Consider the following 26,858-nt stretch of genomic DNA (forward strand, 5'->3'; position numbering starts at 1 on the left):
GGGGAATGACCCCTCAGCTGTGGGCATCGTGCCACATCCAGAGCCACCAGCAGTGCTGGGCTCAGCGCTGGCCCTGCCAAATGACAGCGAGGCATCAGCTGCTCAGAGATGAGCATCACTGCTCCAGCAGCCTGGAGGGGGCTGGGGACAGAGGTGGGCAGCAGGAATTCCCACACTGGGTCCTCTGTGCTCATCACTACTCAAGATAATTAATGCACACCCTTCTCCAACAGCAGTTTCCTGGGTGGTCCTTGCAGCCTCTGGGCACATCTGTATTTTACATTTTGCTGTGGCTCCATGCTGCCTATTTGCCTCCCAGGATCAGCTGTGGCCACAGCAGAAATGGAACCAGGAGAGAGGCAGAACTCAGGAGCAGAGCAGCCCCTCTTCTCCAGCTGGGAAACCCAGTGAGGAGTTAGAGGGTAAAACCAACCTGGTTCCCTGGCTGCCCCCTACTGCAGGTGGTGGATGAGGATGAAAAACCCTGAATGTCCTGTGTGGCTGCAGTGGAAAGAGAGATTTTTTAGCTCTGTCAAAACAGCACACCCAATAGACCAAAATAAATGGATATTTCTTAACATTTGTTATCCTGCTCTGAGCTGGTGAGGGCTTGCTGCTCACTGCAGAGGACAGGGCCATATCCAGCATGTCAGCTGTTCATTTTAAACACAGATCTACAGCCCATTCACAGCACCTCAAAATAGATATAATGCACTAAATAGCCAGGTTGTAGTAGTTTGGGATCAAGGTTTTTCAAAAGCAAGTGACTTCAAGCATCCACTGATGTCCACATAAAAGCCTTCTCAGTTCTGAGCATCCACCTGCTGAGCTACCCTCTGTGGGCAGCCAGATTTGGGTAGTCCAACCCAAAGCTATGCTAAAAATCCTGGCTGGAGCAATAGTCATCCCTCAGAGCTCCTGAACGCGTTTTTCACCAAAAGCTTGTCTATCACAGCTACCATATAGAGGTTTTGTGTCTCCAAAGCTGTGAAAACACAGAGAATATCTCAGAATGCATAAAAATGTGGTGATGATGCCAGAGAAAAGTACAAAAAGAAAGGGGGAAGCACACTCTGTTCTTTAAATATTTACTTTCTGAAGCAACTTTTGTCTTAAACTAAAAGAATCACATCATATTCTGTTAGATGGATTAACAGCTAACTGAGAAGAGTGGACCAAAATATGAGCACTGTGGGGTGCAAAACCAAACTAGCACACAAATAGCTTGTTGGGGGGGCAGGGGGAAGGGGAACCTGCCTCAGACAGTAGTTTTTTTAACAAACACACAACCATGAAACTAAGAACATGAGAGCCTGAGCACACCATAAGAGGCACTTGCAACCGCTCCACATACTCTACATGAGACTAAACTGCTTTAAAGTAGAGCAACAACCAGCAATCAGCAATGGATCAGGAATTCAGAGGGGTCAGACACAGCCAGCCAACCCCTTGTCAACCACTGGCCCAGTGCCCCAGGTTATAAACAGGGCCTGGGTTATGAAAACTGAGGCTGTTCCAGAATGGATAAGAGATTTATTTGTATGGTATGATAGAAAAAATAATGACCCAAATCCTGCCTAAGACCAAATCCAATTGCAAAAGGACTTCAGTTGCTGTTTGTTATGTTAATTTGTTTATCAATGAGATTTATTCAGCAACTTATTTTTACCAAATAAAACGCAAACTATTTTTCTTCTTTAATCACATCTGTGTCCTGGAAACTAATATAATTCAGTGGATATTACTGGCTCTGTACAATTTGACATTTTTCAGGATCTGGCTCTGATACTGTTGAAACAGCTCTGCTTTTAGCTGAGTGTATTTGAAACATCAGTCATTTTTAAAAGGCTTTGTTTTGATCATGAGATTGACATGTGGGCAAGTTAATCCCCCATTTTTAACCATCTATCAACTTGAAAACAGATTTTATATTTTCACAAGTGCCTCAGTTTAGCCTCTGCCTCCTTTTTTGCCCATCAGCTGCCTATGGGCGCTGAGGTGGCTACAGCGCATTCTCTCACCTGCATCCAACTGAAGCAAACATCTGGAGAAGCCTGAACTTCTGCTCGCACTAGCTGGCTAACAGATCCACAGTGAAATCCCATTTTTCATTGTTTATCTGCTGTGTATAGATTACTATTTGCTTACCCAAAACAATCTGCCATTACAAAACGCTGTTAAACACAAAACAACTGTTACTGAGACATTCCCCTTAAGAAAAAAGGTCATGGTCTTAGACTAGAGATGATTTAGATGAATTTCTAACTCACTGAAAGTTAGAAAAATTCCTCTCAATGGCATTTAAGCATCAACTAAAATAGAAGGCTGCTTCTTCTCCCTAGGAAAAAGCCATGAAACCAGCATGTAGAAGATGCGATATTTTTTATTGCCTTGCATGCTTAGAGAATCAACATGAAAATTACTTTTTCAATTTTCAAATTATATGCTTAGATTGTTTATAGCAATATATCATGATCAGTGGCTCTCCAGACAGTTCTGGTTGCCCATCTTAGGATCAATTAGGGAGACATGACTTGAAGAGGATGAGGTCTCCACAGCTCCATCCTGGATATGAATTAAGTCAATGCCAATTGCTTTGGGCATTCAAAAAAATCTCACAGTCACTTTCCAAATTTGGATTCTTTTCTGATGAATCATCCCCAATTCATTTGGGCTAGGAGGCTTCAAATTAGACATACAATGGGAGTGGTCATAGTCTCCATAAACTCATTAAGACTTATAAAAGGTTCATGGTTTCTCTTCCTAAGGAATATATTCACATTTTTTTCATTCACGGGTTTTACATACCATGAATCTACCCAAATCTGAGTTACTTTTCCTTTTCAGGCCTAGGAAGATAGATTTTTGTACTGCTATTGAGTGCAACATCACTTTCTGAAGAACTTATTTTCACCACTCTTCCTCTTTCCAGAACCATTCCCATATTTACCTGCATCAATGGCTAATGGAAGAATATTATTACCCAGAACAGGAAAGGAAAGCACAAAACCAGACTCCTTCTGTCCACATGTTATCTTATCTCTGCTGCTGAAGTGAAACCTACCAAGAGACAGTGTTTTAAACAAGTATAAATAACATTAATTAGAACTGGAGGAATGCAAGATCAATGAAATTCACCAGAACACAATTAACATTTGTTTAAACAGTGTAGCAGTATTATTCATTTCTACAGCTAGATCGTCACAATCCCGTTACCCTGCAAAGAGAGCTGTCCTTTCTTACAGTTGATTTAAATAATTTTGACCGTGCTGCTCGCAGCATCATTCAAAAAAACAAAATATTAATTTACAAAATAACCCATTCTCCATATTTATTATGACAAATAAAAATCTTAAATAAAACAGGCTTTCTCTCCCCTCTTTCCCCCCAACCCATCCCTCATTCCAATTTCAGGTAGCTTGGCACTGAGTAATTGAACATTAAAAAATCAAGTTTGTAGACTTCATACAGCTGCGTTTGGTGCAAGGAGCTGATGTTCTGGAAGAACTCTGTGGTCATTTCGTCAGTAGTTCTCGTAGACTTTGCATAGGTGGGGAATTTCAGGTAGTTGCCTACTCCTGCCAGCTGGAGAACGTAATTCGAATCCTCTTCGAGCGTTTCGTACTTTCCTATGAGGTCGTAGTGGATGTGGCAAGGGTGGCAGAGGGAGTACACAGTCTGCCAGTGCTCGTTGAAGGGCTCTTCTCTTTGGGTGTGCGGGTCAATGAGATATGCCACGAACTCTTCGAATTTCACGTCATCACCTTTCCGCAGAGCTTCCTGGGTTGCATTTTTCCTCTGGCGCCTCACGATTTTGGTGCCGTATCGCTTGTGGAAGGAAGTGTTGTACTTCTGGGTGAACTTGTTCCTGTAGGCTGACACCAGTCTTTCAAAAGGCTCGCGAACAAAGAGGAACTTCATGTAGTTTTTCAAGCGGTGGTTGATCTCTGGGATGCTGTACTGGTTGAGGGTCTTCAGGTTTGAAGACACGTGGGCTTCGTTGGCCGGGATTTCCATCGGATCGCTGTACTTGCCTCTTCCCGTCAAAACCATCATGACTCTCTTCCAGTTTGTGCAGGCCACTTTGGGAACATAGCAATAGATCATTTCATGATCTTCATCCACGACCAGGTGCTTGAGATCGTTGGGTGTCAGCACGCGGCGCTTCCTGCTGGACACGCTGTTTGCTCGGCACGTGTCTGTCACTTGGTCCCGTCTGATCTGATGAAGAATTGCTGTGTTGGACAACTGCAAAGGAAACATAGGCACCAGTAGGTCAAGGGCTGGGAAACGCTCAATGCCTTTTTTGCTTATTATACAAATTCATAGAAAAGCAGATCTTTCCCTGTGTGGAATAATTCATTATGTGACTGAGTACAACTGATACTGTTATAGAAGATGAACTGGTTTTGTCTCCAAAAAAATCTTGGCTATGACCTTGAATATATCACTTCTACAGTTATGGCCAAAATAAATGTAGCCCATGGATATTCATGCTATTCTCAAAGAGGAAAATCCATTCAGATATGATGACCATGCCAGTGCAAGGCTGTGTTTGATTATTCAGAGGTGTTTGTGCGTGGCATGGGGTTTTGCTGTGCAGCCCTATCCCCACTGCTGCAAATATCTTATTACTTATTGAGAACAAACTGCATCAAAGCAACAGTGGGAAGATTTTAGTAATATTATTTACATTTATTTAACACCATTTACCTGTGAATTTCAAAGAGCTCAATAATTAATTTAGCCTCAAAGACAAGAATTAAGGCAAGTATTGACCTTCCTATTCAATAGGCAAGGAGGTCTGAGATTCTTCTTGCATGTTGAGCCTTTCAAAAGTATTTCTCTTGTACCTTCTTGTTGAATTAACATGAATCCCAGAACACTGAAAAGAAGTATTTGAGCCAATGTAGACTCTGCACACCTGCTATGTGTGTTCCTTTGGTTATAGGGGTCTTCCTCCCTGCCAGTATGCCAGACAAAACAAGTACATGACAGGCAAAACTCATTGTCCTTGGCAAATGGTTTTGCACCAGCTTGGGAGCACATACTGAACCTTCAGGTCCTGCAGTCACAGTCAAATCTCTGCTTTCAATAGCAGTACTTAAGACATGGTTCATGTTTTTAAAACCCATCAAAACTCAAAGAACAGGATCCAAATTGACTTTAGAGTCAAAACCCAAATTAAACTCCAAAACGGAACCAATCCAGTCAGGATTTCTGAGCTTTGGAGAGAAAGGAAATAGAAATTGCATTGTTGCAGACAAGCGTTAAGTGCCCAAGTTTCACCCATGCAAGGGGCAGCAAAAGCTTTTGCAGTACGTGAGCAATAGAGACTCTCCCTCTGTCTGGGCTGTGGTGGGTTGCACAGAAATGTTTCCATGGGATGAGCAATACCAAGGGGCTGGTGCAGCTCAACTCTGGGAAGGAGGGCTTTTTCTTCAAGAGAGTGAATATGTACGAAGCCTGGGATTTCTGTATTTTGCACAGTGCCACCCACCACTTCTCCTCTGAATTCCCTGATACTTTTCTCATCTCTTTTGACCCTTTGTTCAGTAAAATACTGGTTAGCAGTTAAAATGTGCAGTAGCCCAGTGGAGCACTTTTAGACAGCTTGGTTTATCTTTTGTGTGTGTGTGGTATTCTCCTGGATACCTCCCAGGTGCACTTCAAGGGCAGTTTTATGTTATAGTCAAGAGATGAGAAGCCAGATTTGAAATGTGCTTCGTGCTTCCTATGAAAACTGACTGGCAGGGAGTTTCCAAATTAGATGTTAGAAAGCAGTTGTCAGGGACCACACAGATTTTTCAAGAAAATTATTTTTTATGATGTCCTCAGAACAAAACAGAAGTAATGGATCTCAACCAGCTCTATACTGGTTAGTTACAAGTCAATAATTTTCAAAGAACTAAACAACACCCTATACAAACACACAGACGTACAAATTCTTCTTTGCAGATAAAAAGCTGAAATCTCTCCTCCTGCAGATTTTCATCAAAAATCATATAGCACAGGAGTGCTGTTTGCCCCAGGTTTTAGAGTAAAAAAAACCAAAGAAATGCTACACTATAATATGTTAATGCACTGTATCTGATTTTCTGGTTGGTTCTTAGGATAAATACAGAATTAAGTGATGAGATTCTTGGGTCTGTATTAGATAGAAGGTCAGATTTGATAATCTAATGGTTGCTTCAGACCCTAATCTGCAGATGAATCTTTGCAGAGCTGTGCTTTGCTCCTGATTTCATTCCTCCATCAATAGGCTAAGCACTTCTTCCCCATACATTAACATTAATGAGATTTTCAGACATTTAGAGTAAGGGGGGAAATGCAGCCTTAGTATTTGCAATTACCAATGAGCTTGTACTACATTAAATTAATTTAGAAGATTACGCTTGTGCACTTTCAAGTGGTACTTTCCTCTCTCTCTTTTTAACATGGAAAAAAAATATGAAGAAATGGCATAAAAGCTACATTTACTAAGTATACATCAACACCCCCAGGTGAGCTGTGCATGTGCTCTGGCCTGCCTGGGGGCACACAGCAAACGGAATAGCAATGCAACAGTAAAAGAAGATGGTCTAGTTCTCATCAGTGACAACACCCTTTGGTGTGGCTGACGGATGAAGGGCCACCTAGGCATTAGAAAGCTTGATTTCCTTTTTATTCTATGCTACTGACTGACTTCAGTTTACTAAAACACACACAAATACACACACAAAAAAAAGGTCATTCTGGTGACTGCCTAAGAACAACGCCAAGACAATGCCAAGTGTATCAAAGCCCACTTCTTCTGCAGCTGACCAGCACACCTGATGCACCCTGGAAGAGCTGACCTACCTGCTCCCCCAGAGACACAGAGCCCTCCCTGCTGCTTCTCCTGGAGCTTTGATGGGAACAGCCCTTTTGCTGAAGGAGTGGCTGATAGCAAAGCCACATTGACCCTGCTCTAGTGAAAAGTCAGGTAAGGCACCTGAGAGCCTTTGATGGAATCCTGAAAGAACCACCAAACTCTCCTTTGCACAGAGGACATGCTGTGTGGCCCCTAGAGTCTACAGCACCATGGAAGGTAATGATAAGAGCATTTTCAATTTAGTATTTCGAAACTATACATTAACAGTGAGTTAGCTGTTGGTAATAGCATTCCTTTTCATTTAAAGTTGCAGGCAAGGCTTTTAAGCCACATAACAAATGCACTCCTGAAGCTGGTGAGGGGAACTAGGGAAACAATAAGTTTAAATGAGACTGGAAATAAATTTGTTTGAACTAGACATCTACTCAGTGAGGGAAAAAGTGCAAATGTGCTCACAACTAACGAGGAAAATATACCCCACAAATTTAAGCAGCCAGAGAGAAGATCCAAGGAACTTTAAATCCATGGATGGGGAAGGACAAGACAAACAATTAGGGTCATGGACTGTCCTCCTCCAAAGCTGTAACAGATGTGGCTACAGCAGAGTTGTGAGCATGCAGCTGCTGCCTGGACACTGATGGCTGTGCCTGTGCTCATTACCAGAGGTCCCTGCTGACCCCTCAGTTCTAGAAACCACAATAAGTAATGGCCTAACTCCACTTTGGGAGAGGACACTTTTATGCCTGTGTGCAGATTACCCTGACAGCAGTGTGGGGGTGGTGATAAAGTCAGTGCTCAGGTCTGACAGTTCAACTTGGACTTCATCAGGGCATTAAAGGTTTTGGGAAGACATCTGATAAAAGCAGATGTTCTTCCCTGAAAGGACTGACATCAGAGATGCACTTAATCATGTTTTTGTTTTCCTGCAGAATGTAAAGGGGGACAAAGAAGAAGGGCATGTCAAGATCAAAGCTTTCCTTCCTTTTCTGATGCAGCAACCAAGTTGAACAGTGAAGTGACATGAGCAGCGGGAGAATTCTAAGCTCAGTGGCATTAAAAGAAGAAAGAAAAAAGTAGTCTGGGGACACACTGATCCCAGAAGCTTCTCATCTCCATCAGTCCCAAATTAACAACAAGGGAGGAAAGTCCAGCACACTCTGCTCATGTGGATGTCTTCTGTTCAGTGGAAGGTGGGGGTGTGTGTGCAGGGGGGGCAGGAGGGCTTTTTGTGGACAGCACTGGAGCATATATTGACCAGAAATGCATATGCTGACCAACTGGCAGTCATCAACTCTTTACAGGCAAAGGTTACTCAAGGTAAACCAGAGTAATGAGATGGGAGGTATTTCCTTCTGGTTGCTTAGGCACAGCAGGATAAAGTAATCTTTGAAGACCTTTCCAAGCTTGATGGCCAAGCAGCAAATACAGATTTAAACACAGGGATTTTAAATTTTTTTTTCTGAATATAGTAGTGTACTGAAAACCAGGTGAAGAGATCAATTTAATTCACAGGTACCTGCACTGAAAGCAGTATTTTAATAGAAGGAAATATGGAAGCGTCACTCAAAAAGCCCATTAATTAAATTCTGTCTCACTGTAAAAATTATGGTGGAAAGCAGTACCCTCCACATTTACCAGGCAGGGTTTTGTTTATTTCTATTGCATTGCCTGCAGCTAGTTCTGTATTACTGTAACCAGACTCAGAACCAGTCTATGCTGGAACTGCTAACATGACATTTGATCATAGCAGACTGAAGGGCAAAATTATCCAAATTAGTTTAGCATGGAATAAAAAGCATAAATATTGTGAATGGTTTTTGCAGGCCTATTCCTTGCTAAATTGGTTTTTCTCTTCAGTTTTGCCTTAATGAAGGCTTTGCATCTGCCTTTAATTCTTCAGTTACCTTCATGTCTGGAGGTTTGGTTTGTGTCCTATGCTGGAACTGTTGCTGCAGAATTCCCCTCATCTGTGGTCCATCACTTAAAACCCAGCTGACACCCAGTTGGGTCTATCCAGCACTGTTAAAACCAGAGCTCATCTCCACTAAATTCTTCTTAATAATATTTATTCAGAAGGGGTGTGTGTAGCAGCCTCAGAATCCACAGAAAGAAAGGTCTTAAAGTAAAACTGTCAGACAGACTAACTATAGGTGGCACTAATGGTCCTGGTTGTGTGACATTGGAAGAGTCCGTTGTCTGAAATCTCCTTCCTCCAGCCCATCAATTACACCACCTGAGTTCCAGGAGGTGTTTGTTATTCAATATAAAAATGTTTTCCACTATTACTTTTGTTTTCCCAGATGCTAAAAGGGTGGGGGATTTTTGAGCATGACTTTACATGCAAGCATGTTTCCAATCCTGTTTTCACGTGAAAGGTGTGAATAAGATTCTTGCAACCTTGATGGAAAGCCTTGAAGTTACAAACATAGTTCAGATTATTTTAAGATTTGGCTTTTACATTTTGCATCCATGACTACCCTACTTAGTGTAGATATGTGCTTTACACCAAGTTCTAGACTGTATTCTTAAAAATGTTCAGCATTAGACAATAATGGGGAACCAGCAATTTTTCACACTCGACAGTCGAAGCATTTCTCAAGTCATCACAAATAATTATTACTCTGTGCAGATTTCTGATGACAGTCAGACAATTGTAGCTGTGTAAATCAAAACCGTATCTAAAAGAACAAATGCATTTTCAATAAAGGGATTTTAAACTGACCTGAACTGCAACATTTTTTTAAAGTAATAGCTTTGCAACTTTTCATACTTTGATTTACTTCACATTTCATAGCATACTATTTTTGACTTTACTTTTTCAAAAACTTTGAGCACTTAAATGAGGAGCACACCAAAAATTAACATTCATTCAGAGAAAGTACATTGTGTCCTGCAGATGGAAATGCTTAATATCTTCCCTGAAAACTTGTGGACCAACAAACTGGAATATGAATTTGCTATGAAAATGTCTCTACAGATTGGTGGGATAATAGAAGACAAAACTAATATTAACTTAGGAGCGTTTTTACCAAGTGAGAACATTTTAGAAGCAAATTATATCCTTTGAAAGAAACTCTTGAAATATTACAAAGCTGTCTTCTTTTCTCCATTTCATGCATTGAACCTACTGCCCTATGGAGAAGATTAGGCTGAATATGCTTTTTTCCCAATTCTTTGTATAGCAAACCAAGATAACCACACAATTTTCAGTTCCCATTGCAAAGAATGCACCAGGGCTATGAAAAGAAGGATCAAAGCTCTTGAAAGTAAAACAGTCATACACAGTAGCTGCTAACACTGTATCGCCAAAAATCCCGAATTGCTTCATACATTCTCTCCTTCCTATGCACATCCCCAACTTGTCCACGTGTGTCTGTGTGCACTCAGAGCAGGGTACAGCAGAGAAGGGTGAGATAATTCAGCATTACTCTGGGGACTGCAATGATTTGATTAAACCCCAAACCCACATCAACTTTGGCATTCACTCTTCTTTGTCCATGTACTAGACAAGTACTACTTGGGTGCTAGGAGAAAAACAACACTGAACCAATCAAAACGTGGCAACAGACAAACATGCAGCCACAGATGCTGATACTTTCCTGGGAAAACTTCACAACTAAGTCATTAAGTATTGGCCTTTTCATCTTGGAGAGAAAATAAACTACCACAGGGAGGCTAAATGATGCAAAATCTTGAAAAATCAGAGACTGACACCAAATGGCACACCATATGAAAACCAGTTTTTTAATCAGGCTAAAACTCTGTCACACAAGATAGAGACCCAGGAAGAAAAGAGCCAGCTTCCTTTCCAATGCCACCTTCTCCTGTATAATCCCAAATATTTTGGGAAGCCTGTCCATTCCCATTCTCCCTAATAGGAACAATTTGGTATCAGGACTCATACCATACATAGGGTTGGGGACTAATAAAATAAATGCACACATCCTGTAAAGTGTCTCCTCTGAAGAAGGAGAGGGAAAAGTTGGAAGTCCCCAGGAAGATCAGGCAAGAAAGATCTATGGCCTGGCCATATTGAGGGTGAAGGATGTGCTGCTATGCATGTTTCTGTTTTGTAGCTCTGGCGAAACACAGGGCAGGCAAAACTGAAGTGACTGAGTTTAAGTGCAACACATGCAAGAAGCAAGAAATCTCCAAGGAGTGCTGGAAAAGTCTTTTGCTGGGAGTACTTAAAGCAAGCAATCTTCATGTTGGTGGGTTTATTGGGATTTAATTTATAGAAGATGAGTTTGGAGCTTCATGTTGTGTGTCCAAAGAGCACTTTGCACTGTCTTTCCAGCAGCCAACGAAAAGAAGGGGGAGAAGGTCAATCCTTTCTCCCCCCCCCATGGAAGAAGAAATGAATGAAACCCCAGGCTGGAGTCTCAGCAGCCATGGTGGGGTGAGGATGATGAAGCTGTGCTGCCTTCCCATGGCAGAGGCTCTGTGGTGGGACCTGACCTCTGTGCACAGCCACCACAGTTGCTCGGGCACAGAAGGACGGCGTGTGACGAATCTGTTTGCTCCTGGCTCATTCTCTAAGTGCAGTGATAAATCACTGCGTGCATGAAAAAGCTGAAAGCTCTGGCTATCATACAAATTTAATTCTAAAATGAAAACACTCTGTCCTTTCCCCTCCAACACACGCACACGGACAGACGTCTGGTGGCTCGGGCTGAGCTCATGCTCTCCAGACCTGGGTGTGGAATCTGTAACACACAGGGACACAACCACTGTCCTTCCAACCCTCCTTTCCCAAGGATACACTACTGCCCACAGGTGCTTGGGAAAGGGCCAGGCTTGCAGAAATGTCTCCAAGTCACCAGGGTCAAAGAGGCTTCCACTTTTTATCTCACAACTGGCCAAGTTACAGTCGGGGCATAGATGAAACCTTAACTGGGACAACCCAAACTCAGGGACAAGCATATGGATTGGAAAGCTCAAAGCCAAGTGAGTGACTGTAGTTGCTGCACTCTTCTATTACATCCTTACTGTGGGAGCTGTAGTTATGATGTTCAAGGAAAGGCTTGAGAATTGGTTAGGAAAAGGCATGCCATGGATATCAGTAAATGATGCACCAGCAGGAGCACTGGGCTGGGGATACATGGAGTCAGCTAGGGTGGAGCTGGGAGTAGCCCTTCAAAAACAGAATAAGAAACAACATTTTAGCATAGCTGGTGTCTAGGAGACAATGGAAAAAATGACATTTGTTTCTCCATTGCAAGGAGTTGTGGTTGCAGGGGTGAGATAAACTGGGTGAAGTGGGGAAACAGGACAGAGTTGATACATAAACACAAAAATACGTAAGAAATTCCACAAGGAGGAAAGGAATAATTTGGACTCAGGCTGGTTAGGACAAGTAGTAATACAGCTAAACAAGAGAGACTGAGATACAGGATAAATCCCAACAGAAAGGTAAGATATGTGCGTCCTGAAACAGAATGAGGAATGTCCAGCATTGGAAATATCCATCTGCCCAAGAATGGAGAGGGACTCAAATTATCCCACCACCCAGGTAAGTGTTGTCTTGTAGGCCCTTCAAGCTTTGCAAATGTGGGATGTGAGCTAAGCTCACTGTCATAAACCTCAGTATTGCACACACTCCAGGAGCAAGGCTTTGGGCAAACATTGCGGAGCCACACAGGCAGGGGCAGTCAGTGCTGTGAATGAAGTCTCCCTGAGGAAAAGGCAACACCATCCAACTCTGGGGTGGGCTGAGAGACCAGAGGAGCTCAGACAGGAACCGTGTGAAACCCTGCACAGGGCGTGGGGAGGAGATGCAGGAGGTCTGAACGCCTGGAGCTGCCAGGGACACATGTGCCCTGCTCCCCCAGCAGCTCTGACCTGGTAGCCAATATTTATGGATTTCTCAGTAACACAAATCCTCCTCCTGTGCCTCTGGGCTGCAGCTTAGGTGTCACACAGTCGAGTAGAAATACTTATTTTTTTTCTCAGCAGGATATCTGCTATTTTAAGGGAATACAATTTACTCGGTCCCATGCTAAATCAGGGTAATATGTTTCCAATTTTTAACTCAGTGTGCAGCACACCAATATTGCTCCAGAGCTTTTGAAACCCAAATAGGAGAAACACGGGAGAGTTGCTGCATAGCTGGTTTCTTTACATATAATTCATGGGCTTTAGCAAGGCTCTAGAGGAGAGGAGAACCCTGCAAATATGTGTTTAGCTTGTTGTTTTGTTGTTCCCCAACGCAAGCAGGCATTTGGCTGGAATGGGACACTGTGGGATGTCCCTTCCAATATCTCTGAGCAGGTCAGGTGAACCCTGCTCCTGTGTGCCAGGGATGCAGGTTCAGGCCCCCACCAAGAAATGCTGTGCTGTTATTTTTAAGGCAAGAGGCTGGAAGCAGGAGTGCTGATGCCTGCCATGTATAACCCTGCTGTAAGCTCTGCCCTGTGAGCCTTGCTTCTGTCTATCTGGATGGTGCCAAGGTCCAGAGGAGACAGGGATGAGAGAGCTAATCTCACCCTCCCTGCAGGTCAGTGTCAGAAACAAGAACAGATTTCATCTCCTATCTCAATATAGCTCTCTTTTCTTGCAATGATCTGGATGAATTCATCCTGGCACAGACTGGCAAAACACCTAAACCCTTTGGGTAATGATTTTCTTCTCCTCGAGTAAACTATCACAAATTAACATTAAATTTATTTTCCTTCCCCTTGGTAAGGCTGTATTTTGCTCAGACTAAACCTTGCTGTTCTAAGATAACTTATTCTGGCACGTTTGACTGTGCTGCTCACTAATGCTCACAGAAGGTGACTTAGCAGAGTTGCTCTTTCTCCATGGCCTTAATTACAGTTAACTGGAAACTTTTCACCTTTCTGCTGCTGTACAAAAAAAATTAGATGACCTCCTGCTTGAAAAGACAAAAGGCCTCTTATACTAAAATGCTAGCATTTATTTATAATCTTAATTACAACAGGCTTCCCAGGAAACTTTCCTGCTGCAGAATGTAGCACAGAAATAAGATTCCTGGTTAACACGAAAAGCCTCTTTCATCAATAGCTTCCTAGGTCTGATTTATTCTTTATTGAGATAAACATCAGTGAATCCAACCCCGAGGGATGCTCAGTCCCAAAGAAGCCAGCAGCAGTCCTTTAGCCCAACTATAATTCTGTCGGGATTGGGCCCAAAGAGGGATCAAGACCAAAGTCAGAAGATGAACCATGACACAAGAGAGGAAATAATTTGCTTGATCAATATTTTCTGTTTTTGTTAAAACTCCCAGCTGTTTAAGTCTTTGTGCACCAAAACAAACCCACTGCCATAGCCAACCACAGGTGATTCTACCAAAGGCTTCTTTGGGGAGCACTGAACACCTGTGTCTGATTTCCCTTTTGGCCACTGACACCTCTTCCCAAATGCCAACACACTCCACCCACCGTGCCAGCTCCACACAGGCAACATCCAACATTCTCTGGATCCAACCACCAGGCTCTGCTGGAAACTTCCAGTCCTGCTGGGCTCCTCTACATGCTCAGCACAGAAATAAAAGAACAGAAAATACACCTGGGTGATCTTCTTTAAATCCTGACAAGCCTAAGGTGACTTGGTTGCACTTTTAAGTATCTGACTTGCTATATTAATTCTTTGTACGTCAGAGCATGAGGACCATGTTAAAAGTCCCTTTTGTCAGCCATTCAAGACAACTGGAAGGTACAAATATTAGCATGAGCTAATATTTGCTTTATTCATTTTCCTCACCTCTGCAGCTGTGTTTACTGTGATTTCTAAGGGTTCTCTGTCTCATCTAATAACAGATCTATTTAGGGACTGCATACTAAATGTTGCTTTACAATAGAAGAACAAATTCTTAGTATTTCTTTAAATGGCAGCTATTTTTTTCAAACTGTAACTTCAACTACAGCCTGAAAGAAATTGCACATCATCTTCTTTTCCCCCTTTTTAAATGCTCATTCTTTTTTAAACTTCCCAAAGAAAATGAGCAGAAAAGGCCCCTCTGAGCTCAGGCTTCTGGGATCCTTCTCTGGCTGCAGCCAAGCGCTGTCTCCCTGCTCTCTGCTCCTTTCACAGATGCTGAAGGCATGCCAGCCTCTCATCAGTTCCCTCTCTATCTCTGAAAGGGCTGGCTCTCTCTTCCTTGCTCTTGTACCCTTGTCATCCGCCTTATCCCACCTGCAGCTAGAGCATGCCAGCGAAGATCAGAAGAGAACAGAGCTCCAGGACTAATTTTTCAGCCAGCTCTTGCTCGGCATGCAAAGCCCGCTGGAGCAGGTCCCTGCTGCCCTGAGCTAACGTGCCTGGAGCAGCAGGCGAGGTGGAGGGCAGGAAGGATGGGGAAGGGCTGCCCTGTCCCTGAGCAGCGAGCAAGGCGGAGAGGAGCCAGGTGTGAGAGGCAGCAGTGAGTGGGGGCATTCAGCTGTGGGGTGAGGGGAGCCAGGAGCGTGTGCTCCGTGGCCAAGCGCCCGTGTGCTCCATGGAAACGTGCCTGCTGCTGCCGCCGTGGGGAACAGCGCGGCTCTGTCCCGCACACAACGTCCCTGTTCCATCTCCTGGCGGGGCACAGCGTGTGCTTGGCCGGGAGCTGCTCCTGCCGCAGGTACAGCTGAGCCTGGCTCTTCACACTCACTGTGCTGCTGGCTGCTACTGCAGCCCTGGGAATGTGCTCACGGGGCAACTGACTGCTTGGCCAGCAGCAGCCTAGCTACCCTGACTTCTGCTTGCCCACCCTTACCAGTCTCTTATGGTTCCCAGGACTTCTGCTTTCCTAAGCTGCTTATTTTCTCTTTGGTGGAAAAATAAAGCCAAGAAGCTGGGCAGGAATGCATGCATCTCCCTCTATACAATCCTATGGATGCGTGTATATGCATCCCTACCCACAGCCAAGCAGCAAGCACCCAGATGGCACATGCATTTCTGTGGGTCACTGACCAGGGCTAATGGGTGCTCCCAGGCTGTACTGAAGCACTGAAATGCATTCTGATGTGTAAGTAGGTAGGGCTGAAAAAATTCAGTGGCAAAGTGGAGGGCAAAAACACACTTCTTGCTGATTTTTCTCAGCAGGGAGGTGTGAGAAGCACCCATGGCGCCCACTGAGTAGGTACCTGGAAGTGCTGCCACCTCCCTGATGATTTCAGTCATGACAGCAGAGATGTCTGATGGCTCCCGAGAAACACCAGCAGTAGATGATGTTCGGCTTATTGAATAGAGATTGTCCTTCTCCAGAGCTGCCAGGTGACATGGACTTAGGAGCAGGGAAAAGTGACAAGTTCACATAATGCAGGAAAAGCTGATATTCCTGACTGAAGTATTACACCTAAATTACATTTTCTTGCTAAGAGAGCTATCATTTTGGACTCTCTGCAGGAGCTTCCACCCACTGGATCCATGAATGAAGAGCTCAAGGTTTCTCCTCCAACCTGCAGTGTTGCCTGGTGCAGGACCTGTCTTCTCAAGGCAGGGAGAGCTGCCAAGTGCTCTGTGCCCTTCAGCTCACGAGGGTGCTTCCCTGACTCAAATGCCTCCACAAACACACTGATAATTAACAGTGGATTTTGCTCTTTTAACGTATCCTGTCTTTTATGAGCTATACCAGCACAGCTGACCTAGGGATTAACAATGACATCCAAACTGCTTTCAACCACCTTAGTTCTGCACCTCAAATATAAAACTGATTTCATGAAAGTCTGCTTATCCTGTTGTTTCTAAATCCCTTCTGATGGTTGATCCTAGCTGGAGCAGGTCACTGTACCAGGGCCCATTTGTAAGTACCATACTTCAACACTTTAGATCTGATGTTTGCAACTCTATGTCCATTCCTGCAATCCATCCCATGGGTATCTTCCATCGATGTGTATCCCAGCTAGCACGAGCAGGGAAGTCTCACAAAGCCTCTTCCCAACTTCTACTGTTTTTAGAGATATTCACTTCCTGCTTCATGACCAAATTTATCTCTGGCTTTGTTTGTTTAAAAAAAAACATTGTGCACAGGAAAAAGCAGTACATGGGATTCACTGCTTCCAGGAACAAAGTGTAATTTCATTAAATTTATTCTGCTTTCCCAGGCACTCTCTTACTCCAGCTCTCCATCACCTCTCTTTATGCACCCACAAGTCCAAGCCCACAACTTTAGTCCTTCTTTCCAGTGCCCTTCAGAAGTGGTTATGGCCCTTTAACTCACCTTATTAACACCACTGTGGTCACTCAGCCCCTGGTTAATGTGATAGACAGTCTAAGGTAATCCCAGTTATTTTAAGGTTAGCCTTAACTCTTCCTTCTACCTGAGCTTCTTCTCCAGCTGTGCCTCTCACTGCTCTTCCCTCTCTGCTTGACTGCTCTTCCTTTAACAACCCTTTTTGCACGCTGCCCTCAACACCACTGGAGCTCAGTTTAACTTTCAAACCCTTGGGAGGGCTGGGAGAAGAGTGGGGGAGATGCAAAGATTCAAAGGAAGACACGGATGTTAAACAGGATGAGTAGAAGGCTGCTCTAAAACACATGTATTCTTAGGAGACTGAGATAAAGCAGCTACCATACACTAAGGCAGCCACTTTAGACCTGAGGCAGAACATCTGCTCCTGTTTTGCTTTGCAAGATTCATGTCCTCTAGTCTGCAGCTCTGGAGAGAAGAGGACCACCTGAGCAGAGACAAACTGCTGGTTCACTCAGACTGTTTCCAGGAGAAGAAAACACTTGCCAGGATTAACTGAGAAAACCTGAACTGCTCAACAGCCAGCTAAGCTATGAAAAGCCTGTACATCAGAGTAACAATATTTTTTTTTCATCTTCACCCATTGCAGACAGGATTGGGCCCCTCCCATCCTCCAGTCCCCACTTAGTTTCTGTGGATCAACTGAGATCAGTAAATCTCCAGGGCACAACTGCAGCCTCAAAGTGCAGCTTGTTAGAAATACTGTGAGATCTCTCAGCTCCCTGTGCTGAGGTAGTGGAGCAGACCTGAGTCCACTCAAACATGGGGATATTTCAACTATGACCAGGCTCTTTAGGGTCTGAAGGCAACAGATGTATATTCAATGGGAATACTTGCTTATTCCCAAATAAAGCTCAGATAAACTGCAGAGGGATCGAGGGATCTGCAGGTGCTGGCTGGATGGGTAACTTCTCCTGAAGCTGCATCTGGAGCCACTATTGCAGATCAAGGCCTGGGATAAAAATAACACTCAGTGATTATCTGGTATTTTTTTCAATCTGCAAAATTTAAAGCATCATCCCTGCTTTCCAGATGTGAGAAGGCAGCCACAAAGAACCAGTTCAGTGTTGCTGCATTCTTTTACAATCTTCACAAGCTGAACCTTGTCCTGTTCCAACACCTCTCCTCTGCACAAGTGCAACAGACAGGTTCAAGACATGGCAACCTAATGCTATCAGCACTTTCAATTTTCTGTCATTTTGCCTTTTTCTTAAGAGGGGAAATTGCGTCTATTTTTCAGCCCTGGTTCCTGGTACTGCTCTGGGAAAATTTAGAACAAGATATATGTCTAAATATTTGTCCTCCCTCAGGTTTCTAGGTCTTTCTGTTACAGACAGGATTAAACCAGAGACTTAATATTGAGATTGAGAAACTGTGGCAGAAAAGAAGGCTGGAATCAGCAGATTACAGATATTCAAAGCATTCAGTTTAGGCTTACACCTTTCCCTCTTTGTAATTTCTTCTCTGAACAACACTGGGGTGATTCACCTTTGGGTGTAACTTCCATAGCAAGTTGGTGTCTACAAGAAATCAGTAACAGACATTTGGCACTGCCCATTGTGAAATATTTAGCATGCTCTGCAGTAACACATATAGCTTTCTGTTTATCAAAACAACTATTCTAAATGCCACTGAGATCTCACAGAAAATCATCAGAGTTAAGTACAGTCAGAGCATTCCAAGATGTACCAAGATTTTAAAAAATCACTTGAAGTACAAAATAGAAGGCTTGCATCTGTTGGTCTGTTTTCAAGTTTAATGAGTTTGCCATAGCCCTGAAAATCAGCCTGTATGTTACTGGAAAGAAAAACCAAACTATAAATTTCACTGATCTATAAAGCTCATAGCAAAAAATGGAAGTTAGAATTATTATTTTTTTAAAATACTGGTTCAGTGCAGACAAGAGAAGGGTGAGAAGAGAACAGTTTGTCTGGAACAGTTGGACAATATTAAACCAAACCAGACCAAATTGGAGAAGTAGCATCACGAAGCTGTTTAGTGGGTACAGCTTAAATTAAGTACTACAACTCTGCCTACCTGTTCAGCCTACCACAACTTACTCATTGGCACTAAAAATAACTAGAAACACAGCAGAGAAGGTGTAGGAAAACGTGAAGGAAAACAAGCAGTCTGAGCAACTCTGTTAAAAAACCTCCAAATAGTAACAAAACCATAGCCTGCCTAGGAACAGCCCTCTGGGTTTGAGTGGTATCTGGTACCTCCACATCAGTGCAAAGATGAATGAATGGTCTGAAATGTCTGTCCATGGATGACAAGAGAAAATACAAGGTTGGTAAAGTTGGCCCCTCCAAGGAAGAAAGTGAATCAGAGCCTGGCACTGGTGGTAGACAGTGAAGGGGAAAGAACACAGAAAAGGAAACAAAAATGATACCTAGCAAAAATACTGCTCCTACATCTCTGGGCTGAAGAGCTTCCTTGGAGAAACTCTTGCTTTTGATGGCAGAGGATGACATCTCTCTAGGACGAGAGAGGAAAGGAAAACAGAAAAGTCTGTGATAGATTAAAACTACTAAACAAAAGAGACTTTCTGGGGAATTAATATTTATGAAATGCAAAAAAGATTGTAGTAAAATAAGAGATAACACAGATCTAATAAAAGCAGAGTTGTTCTGAATTAAAAAAAAACTCCACAGATGCAGAGCCTGCAATCTGGTGCTGTACTATCAAAAAACCAATTCCCCTTGTCTTAGGCAATATCAAAACAAAAACCTCCCATATATAGGCCCGGTTCAAAAGCTATTGAAGTTAATAAAAATTTCCTCTTGATTTCCAAATTCTTTGAAAATTTGACTCCTTTGGAATTTCTGACTTTACTAAGAGACACATACCAACACCATCACCCCCAAAAGAAATCCCATAGCTCACACTATGTCACACAGAGAATCTGTAGGACAGAAGGGTTACTGCCAGAAGTCACCCAGCTTCTCTGCTCAGAAGAGAGGATGATGGATCATCCCAAATCCCAGCGTGGGGTGTTAGGGAGTCTTACCTGCAGTGTTATGGAGATGATTATTTTTGAAACTACACATGGGATTTACTAAATCAGTGTCTTCTTAAAGCTTTTGAAAATTTTCCCCCCATTTTCTAGCTGTGAGCTAGAAAAGATATTTTCACTTCCTGCTGCGGAGTATCATAGTGTGCCATATTCAATGCATCAGCTAGTCTTCTTTTTGAAGGACATTTGCTTTAGGGGAGGAAAGTATTCTATAATCCTGATGCACCTCTCTGTTGAGAAGCATTTCTTTTGATATTCTGCTAAAGTTTGTTTCCTTTCCTTACCACCCCTCCCATTAAATATACCCATGGCCAGAAAATCATGAATGTGGAAATGTGTCAGTTAAAAAAGGCTGAATGAAAACCACTGTGACAACCTAAATTCTGAGTTTGTTGCTCTGTATGTGCATTTCTTGGATGGGGTTTTCATTTTCAGTAGGGTTGTTTTTCATTTCCAGGCATGGTTTGTTCTGGTTTATGCCCAAGAACTTGCACTAACAAAGCCTGCTGGTTCTGTGAAAGGAGTATAAACATAGATGCTAATCACCTGAAAAGACAAATCTGCACAGGCAACTGCTCCTGGAAATACTGGCTTCTTCCCAGGCAAGAAAGGGTGAGCATCCAGAGGGAAATGCCAAGTCAGAGGACATTTCAGACACATTAATATAATTTAGAAAGAAAAAGAAAATCCACACTGGGCTATAAGCAACAATCAGGTGTTAGAGAGCAGGGAAGATGCATAAAACACTGCATTAAACTACGACAGTTTTGCTCCACCCCAGAACATAAAGTTTAAGGAATGGCTCCCAGAAGAGGGAAAAATGGATTTGTCACTCAGCAATAAAGTCTATAATTACTTTTTTATAGAAAACCCACGGACTGTGTCCAACTCCTGGCAATTTTTTATGGTGTTTGACTTGTGAATGCTGTTGTCCACTGCCACCATAGTGGAAGCAAGATGTGCAGCTGGAGAAGGGTCCTGAGCTATCCCTTGCCAGGAGCCAAGGTAGACAAAAAGCCCACAGAGGAGCCCAAATCTCCCTGTCATGCCACTGGAAAGGAGTAGTGATGGGTCTTGTCACCTGCCCAAGGTCACCCAAGTACCTGGAGAGCAGGGACAGACCAGGAAGAGGCAGTGGCAGTGATCCATTCACTAAGCTTGGCCACTCTGAAAGAGCCAAACTCATGGATGTGTCTGTGGAAAACCTGGTGTTTGGTGACTCACGGACCCTTAAGCATTTCTAACCATCTGGTTTCCCAGAACTGGCCAATCTGACAGGTTTGCTGCCAAATTAAAGAAGTTAACAGAATGTGTGGATATGTGAAATCATGAGGATGCAGCTAGGGATGTAATTTCACGATTATAAGCCGCACCAGATTATAAGCCGCACGTTACAATGCAGAGTGTGATAAAAGGTATCTATTCTATCACCATCAGTTGAGGGTGGGGGCAGTGATCCTTATCTCAACGGCAGATACTCTGCTAATGGGCCATCCATTGAAACCAGGCAGGGCATTGTTCTTTATCTTTTCACAACCCATCCTTCCTCCAGCGAGTCATTTTCTGCTAATGGCCCATTGAGTCCCACTGTGGGACTGATAAAATTACTTCATCCCATTGGAAGTTGTTCCAGCCAGGGGAAAGAGCCCAACATTTCTTACCAAGATAAAACAGAGGTTTTGGGACACTAAGGGAGCCCCTTTCTCCACTGGACTCCAGAGGAAAACTGGATTTCTCCACATCACCACTGGACCTCCGGAGGGAAACTGCACCTTGTACAGGAGCACTGCTTCAACTGAATCACATCTGTCACTGCAGGAGGATGCAGTCACCATTTAATGGGACTGCTACCAACACCCTGCCTGACGGGGTGTCAGGTTGTTCTCTGACTTTGTCAGGGTTTGGAGTTTGTTTCTTTGTAGTACTGTATTTCTATTTTAATTTCCCTAGTAAAGAACTGTTATTCCTAATTCCTGTATCTTTGCCTGAGAGCCCCTTGAGTTCAAAATTATAATAATTTGGAGGGAGGAGGTTTACATTCTCCATTTCAAAGAGAAGCTCCTGCCTTTCTCAGCCAACACTTGTCCTCCAAACTAAAACAGCAACTTTTTGTTCTTTGTCCATCTATAAGCCGCACCTGATTATAAGCCGCACTTTGGGTTCGGACCAAAATTTTAGTCAAAATGGTGCAGCTTATAATCGTGAAATTACCGTACATACCATTTCATGGAGATGTAAAAAGCTTTGCATCTGGAACCAGACAGGTTGGGCAGAGGTGGGATGACTAAAAAGGTTCTCTAGCACCACAAGAAAACACTTTTGGATGTCACTTAGACAACAAAATTTTATGTTCAAGAATGCCTGAGTCATTTGATAGGCAGCTCACAACTACACAGCTACTGTGGAAAAAAGCAAACACAATTTTGGATAAGAAATTTATAGATATATTTTTAAAATGCACATACTGACATCCTCATTTTATTTTTTTCTAATGGCCCTGCCTTCTGTGCATTCATGACCTTCCTGAACCTTGTGTGAAGTTTGAAATTACTTGTAAATAAGTGCCTTTTCTAGACATTTAAATGGCAAGCAAGGAAAACTAAAAAAGAAACTCCTTAACTAGTTCTGGTTCTGGTCATCAGGCATTGCTCCCTCTGCACCTCAACAAAGCAGAGAAAACACTGATTACTACCAGGCTCAGCTGCTGTAAGTCTGGTCTAGACAATGTGCAATTACTCACAACAACCTATCTTTTATATTTAACTTAGCAAGACCTGTAGATAGAGAAAACATGCGCTTTACTTTGAGGAAGAGCACTCAGCAGTCTCTCACTGCTGCACACCAAATAGGTGTCCACCAATAAAAACATTGGCCCAAGTCCATCTGTCATGCAGTCTTAAAGCAGCAGCCTTTCACCAGGGACACTTGTGAACAAGCAGACAGCTTATGTCTCTCTAGGAGCAGGGGCAGTCCCCAGAATTACAAACTCTCAGGCTCACCATGAAGTATGTAAACATTATCACTGCCCAATAAATGTGAAACTTGGTCAGTTTGATGCTGTGAGTCTGTGGCAGAGCCAAGCCTGACACTCAATAGTGTCCTGGTCTCCTGTCATCAATGTCAGCTTCTGCAGAATAAATACACCAAAATAACAAGACAAAGTAAAGCTTTTCCAGTTTCTTGTCCAACATTTCCCTTTCTGCATCACACTTTTCAATTTTCTTATTGAGTTCAGTGCTCAGTGAAAAATGTGTCATCAACAAGACTGGAATTAAGCACAGCACAAGTTTCTACCATGTCCACATTTCACTGTAAGAAGATTGTGGCTTGGATCATGTGCCTTATGAAAATTAATGTCAAGCTTGTCAGTGACTTAAAGGAATTCAGAATTTCCTCCACTGTGTGCAATGTCCAGAACCACGAAGGGCTGACTGCTAGCTGAGAACAGTAAGTGTTGTTCCAATAAATAGTAAAAATAATGGAGAAATTAAGCAGACCCAAAATAATAGGCAAAGAAAATGAGAGACAAATAACATTAACAAGCTTTGCTACTTTATGGCAATGTTCTTGTCATTACAAAGCCAGGTGTAAGAGGTTTTCTTTCCAATGCCTTAGGGTAGAGCATCAACAGGAGTTTCAAAGGAAAGCACCATTTTGTACAATGAGGGAATGTACAAAAGTTTTTTGTAAAAAAAAAACCCCACAAAACAAAAAGTCAACAGATGTTTTCAGACTCTATGCCTCTACAGAGCTGCTCTGTTTCATCAGTCTCAAATTATGGAAACTGTCCAGCAGTTATGAAAGTATCTACCTGAGAAAGTTATGAGAATTCTTGCAGGATGCAATGCATCCCGCTGAGGGCTCAGCAAATGACCCACTGACACAAGACAGACTTATATTATGAAGACAGTTTCCTATGGATTTTATTATTAAGACTCACAGCCAAGTTTTCACACAGAAGGAATTGAAAAAAAAAAAAAAGACAAAAGTATTTTGATATCCTAAGCATGAGTCCAGTCCTGAAAGTTTACACAGTGATGTAAATGAGAACTGCAAACAGATGAGAAGAATCTGATGTCTAGATCAACACACTGACAGTCCTCTGCAGGTGCCTTCTCTGGTGCTGGTGTTTGTTTTAAGATATCTCACTTTGAAGAACACAGAATAATAGAGACATCGAGGTTTGGTAAGTTCTGACCTGAAGACATTTTCCCAACCTTACAGGTAATTTTTTTCTGCCTCTGCAGACACCAAGAGCCAATGGGAGGTTCATGTCAAGGCAGTTACTTCATGCTCTGAGTAACATTTCAATTTCTATAACCAGATTTTTGGAACAGCAAGTTCTTATTTTGGATAAATCCCATGTGAAAGGCATGCTTCAGGAGACAGATGGATATCCTCAACTTATTGATATAGCATAACTATTATTAGCCACAAACAGCTACTGCCTTGTTGTGCTTCATATGTTAAAAACTAGTAATGCAGAATCCTGTTAATGCAATAGAGCAATACAGATACTGTAAATGAAATGCTCTTATTTCAATATTCTTATTTTGATCAAAAATATTAGCTGCTTTAGACTTCATGGTTCCGATGAACTGCAGCATGTCTGCAAGCAGCTGGGGAGACTTTATTATAGGTAAGAGGAACAGATGCCTCCACTGGAAATTTCTGTATTACACAATCATATCAATTTCCATATTGTACACAATGGCTACAAGACACAATACTGTCTGGGGGTGCATGAAAAGATGTGGGAATGCCCAGCCAGGGGCTTCCGGGCTGATCTGAGGAGAACCAGAAAAAAACCTTCCTGCTTCTACCAGTGATCTGTACAGGGCTGCAGCAGGCTTTCTTTTGTACACACAGACTCTGGCAATGTAAGCACAAAATTTCTGATTTCAGATCCATAACACACAGAGAATTGGGTAATGTCAAAGAAATTCCCTCTTGGGGACTGAATACAACAAGAGAGAGAAAGGTGAGTAGAGAGACCTGAGAGTGAAATTTGTGCCCTGCAGTTGGCAAGGCTGTGCTCTGGATGGTGCTCAGGAAAACGCTTGGCCATGCCACTGTCAAACACTGCACAGCAACAAGGCACTTGGGTTTCCACTACCTTGGACCTTTTTCTAGCCCTATCTACGAGGGGGATCAGATTAAAATTTCCAGCCTTTCAGGCAGGCAGCCCAGCACACAACTGGGATGTGCACCAGAGACAGGATGACGCCCTGAGCTCAAGCCCAAGCTGGGTGTGACATTGAGCAATCAGTGAAAAGTGTCCCTGCCCATGGCAGGGGGTAGACTAGGTGATCTGCAAGGTCTCTTCCAACCCAAACCATTCTGTGATTCTGTGAACAGTAACCTGCATTACAGCAGGCCATATGGATGTATTCCATGCTCATCTCTCATTATATGTTTGTTTGTCAGGCCCACCAGATGGGGAATCATGTAACAAAATTACTCTGCAATGCAATACCAGTATTTCCCTTCCTGTCAAGAGCCACAAAATAGACAGGGGAAACAGCAGGATCTGGGTGATGCAAAATAAAGTTTCCTGATCCCTGGGCATCCAGACCTTGACCCTGGACTGGCTGTTCATGAGCTGGAGAAGAGCTCATGATTGCTACCTCATCATCATCATCTACATCACCAGACCCAGCTGGGCACACTGAGGTTGGTCATGTCTTTTAAAACCCTTTAGGGGTGGCGACTCCACCACTTTTCCAAGCGGACTCTTCCAAAGCTTGACAACCCTTTCAGTAAAGACATTTTTCCTAATATCTTCTCTAAAACTCACTTGACACAACTTGAGGCCATTTTTCCTTGTCCTGTGACTGGGAGGAGACCAACTCCCCACCTGGCTACAATCTCCTGTCAGGTTCTTGTGGAGAACAAGAGGGTTCCCTGTGTGCCTTCTTTTCTCCAGGCTAAACAACCCCAGCTCCCTCAGATGCTCCTCATAGGACTTGTGCTCTAAAAAGTACACATATTGCCCCAAATAAATATGAAAACGAAAAGTAGGAAAATTAATTCATCAGGCTAAGCAAAGCACTAAGCAAAATTCAGTCTATAAAAATTCTGTGAGTGATTTTAGTTGAAAATAGCAGGCCTGGTCCAAAGTCCCTTTAAGATCTTACCCTGCTGAAATTCCCACTTCCTGGACATACTGTCAAGCTGTGCAATTTTACCACACATCACTGCTCTGTGTGTTAATAGTGCTGAGTGTTGGCCACAGCTCTGATCCCACCAAAGTCATGCCAATGAGATTAACTCCCCACTTCAGTGGGGAATTAATTATTATAATGGTGAGTGCTTTTTGAAAATCCCACGGCTACTGCTTTGTAGTCTGGGTTTTTTTTTTTTTTTTTCTCTCCTTAATTATTATATTTCAATTGAGAAAGGCAAAGTTGGTAGAATTATGGAAATAATAGCAAAGAAATATTGGAGTCATCCCGCAATATCTGAGTAACTGGTAAGGCTCATCTGACCATTTACTCCCCATCTAAATGGGGTCTGTAAATAAGAACTGAACAGATATATAACCCATGTGCTGAATTTTATTTTTGCTATAATAATAAAAGCCATGGAGGAAGATTCATGATAACATGACTCCTCACTTGACTGCACACAAACAGCATTCATTACATTCTGATGATGCATTTAGCCCTCAGAGTACAAAGAATGTTTTACCTTTTTGCCTTTTTTTTTGTTTCTGTACCAATTTGCATGAGAAGTACAGAGCATTTAGTCTTTGAATTAATCAAAATATCTCTGCCTTCACTGAATAAATATATTTGAAT

General features: G+C 42.8%; 1 protein-coding gene across 2 annotated transcripts in view; it reads right to left on the reverse strand.

Annotated features, from left to right (window-relative positions):
• Positions 1–660: 660 nt before the first annotated feature.
• CHST11 (carbohydrate sulfotransferase 11) overlaps positions 661–26,858 on the reverse strand; it is a 156,098-nt gene continuing 129,900 nt past the window's right edge. For both annotated transcript variants that reach the window (XM_033058608.1, XM_033058607.2), the window contains exon 3: positions 661–4,248. In XM_033058608.1, the coding sequence (XP_032914499.1) occupies positions 3,400–4,248 (849 nt within the window). In that variant the 3' untranslated portion in view covers positions 661–3,399. The remainder of the gene's footprint in view (positions 4,249–26,858) is intronic.

Source organism: Catharus ustulatus, chromosome 4 (assembly GCF_009819885.2).
Source record: "Catharus ustulatus isolate bCatUst1 chromosome 4, bCatUst1.pri.v2, whole genome shotgun sequence".
NCBI classification, from domain to species: Eukaryota; Metazoa; Chordata; class Aves; order Passeriformes; family Turdidae; genus Catharus; species Catharus ustulatus.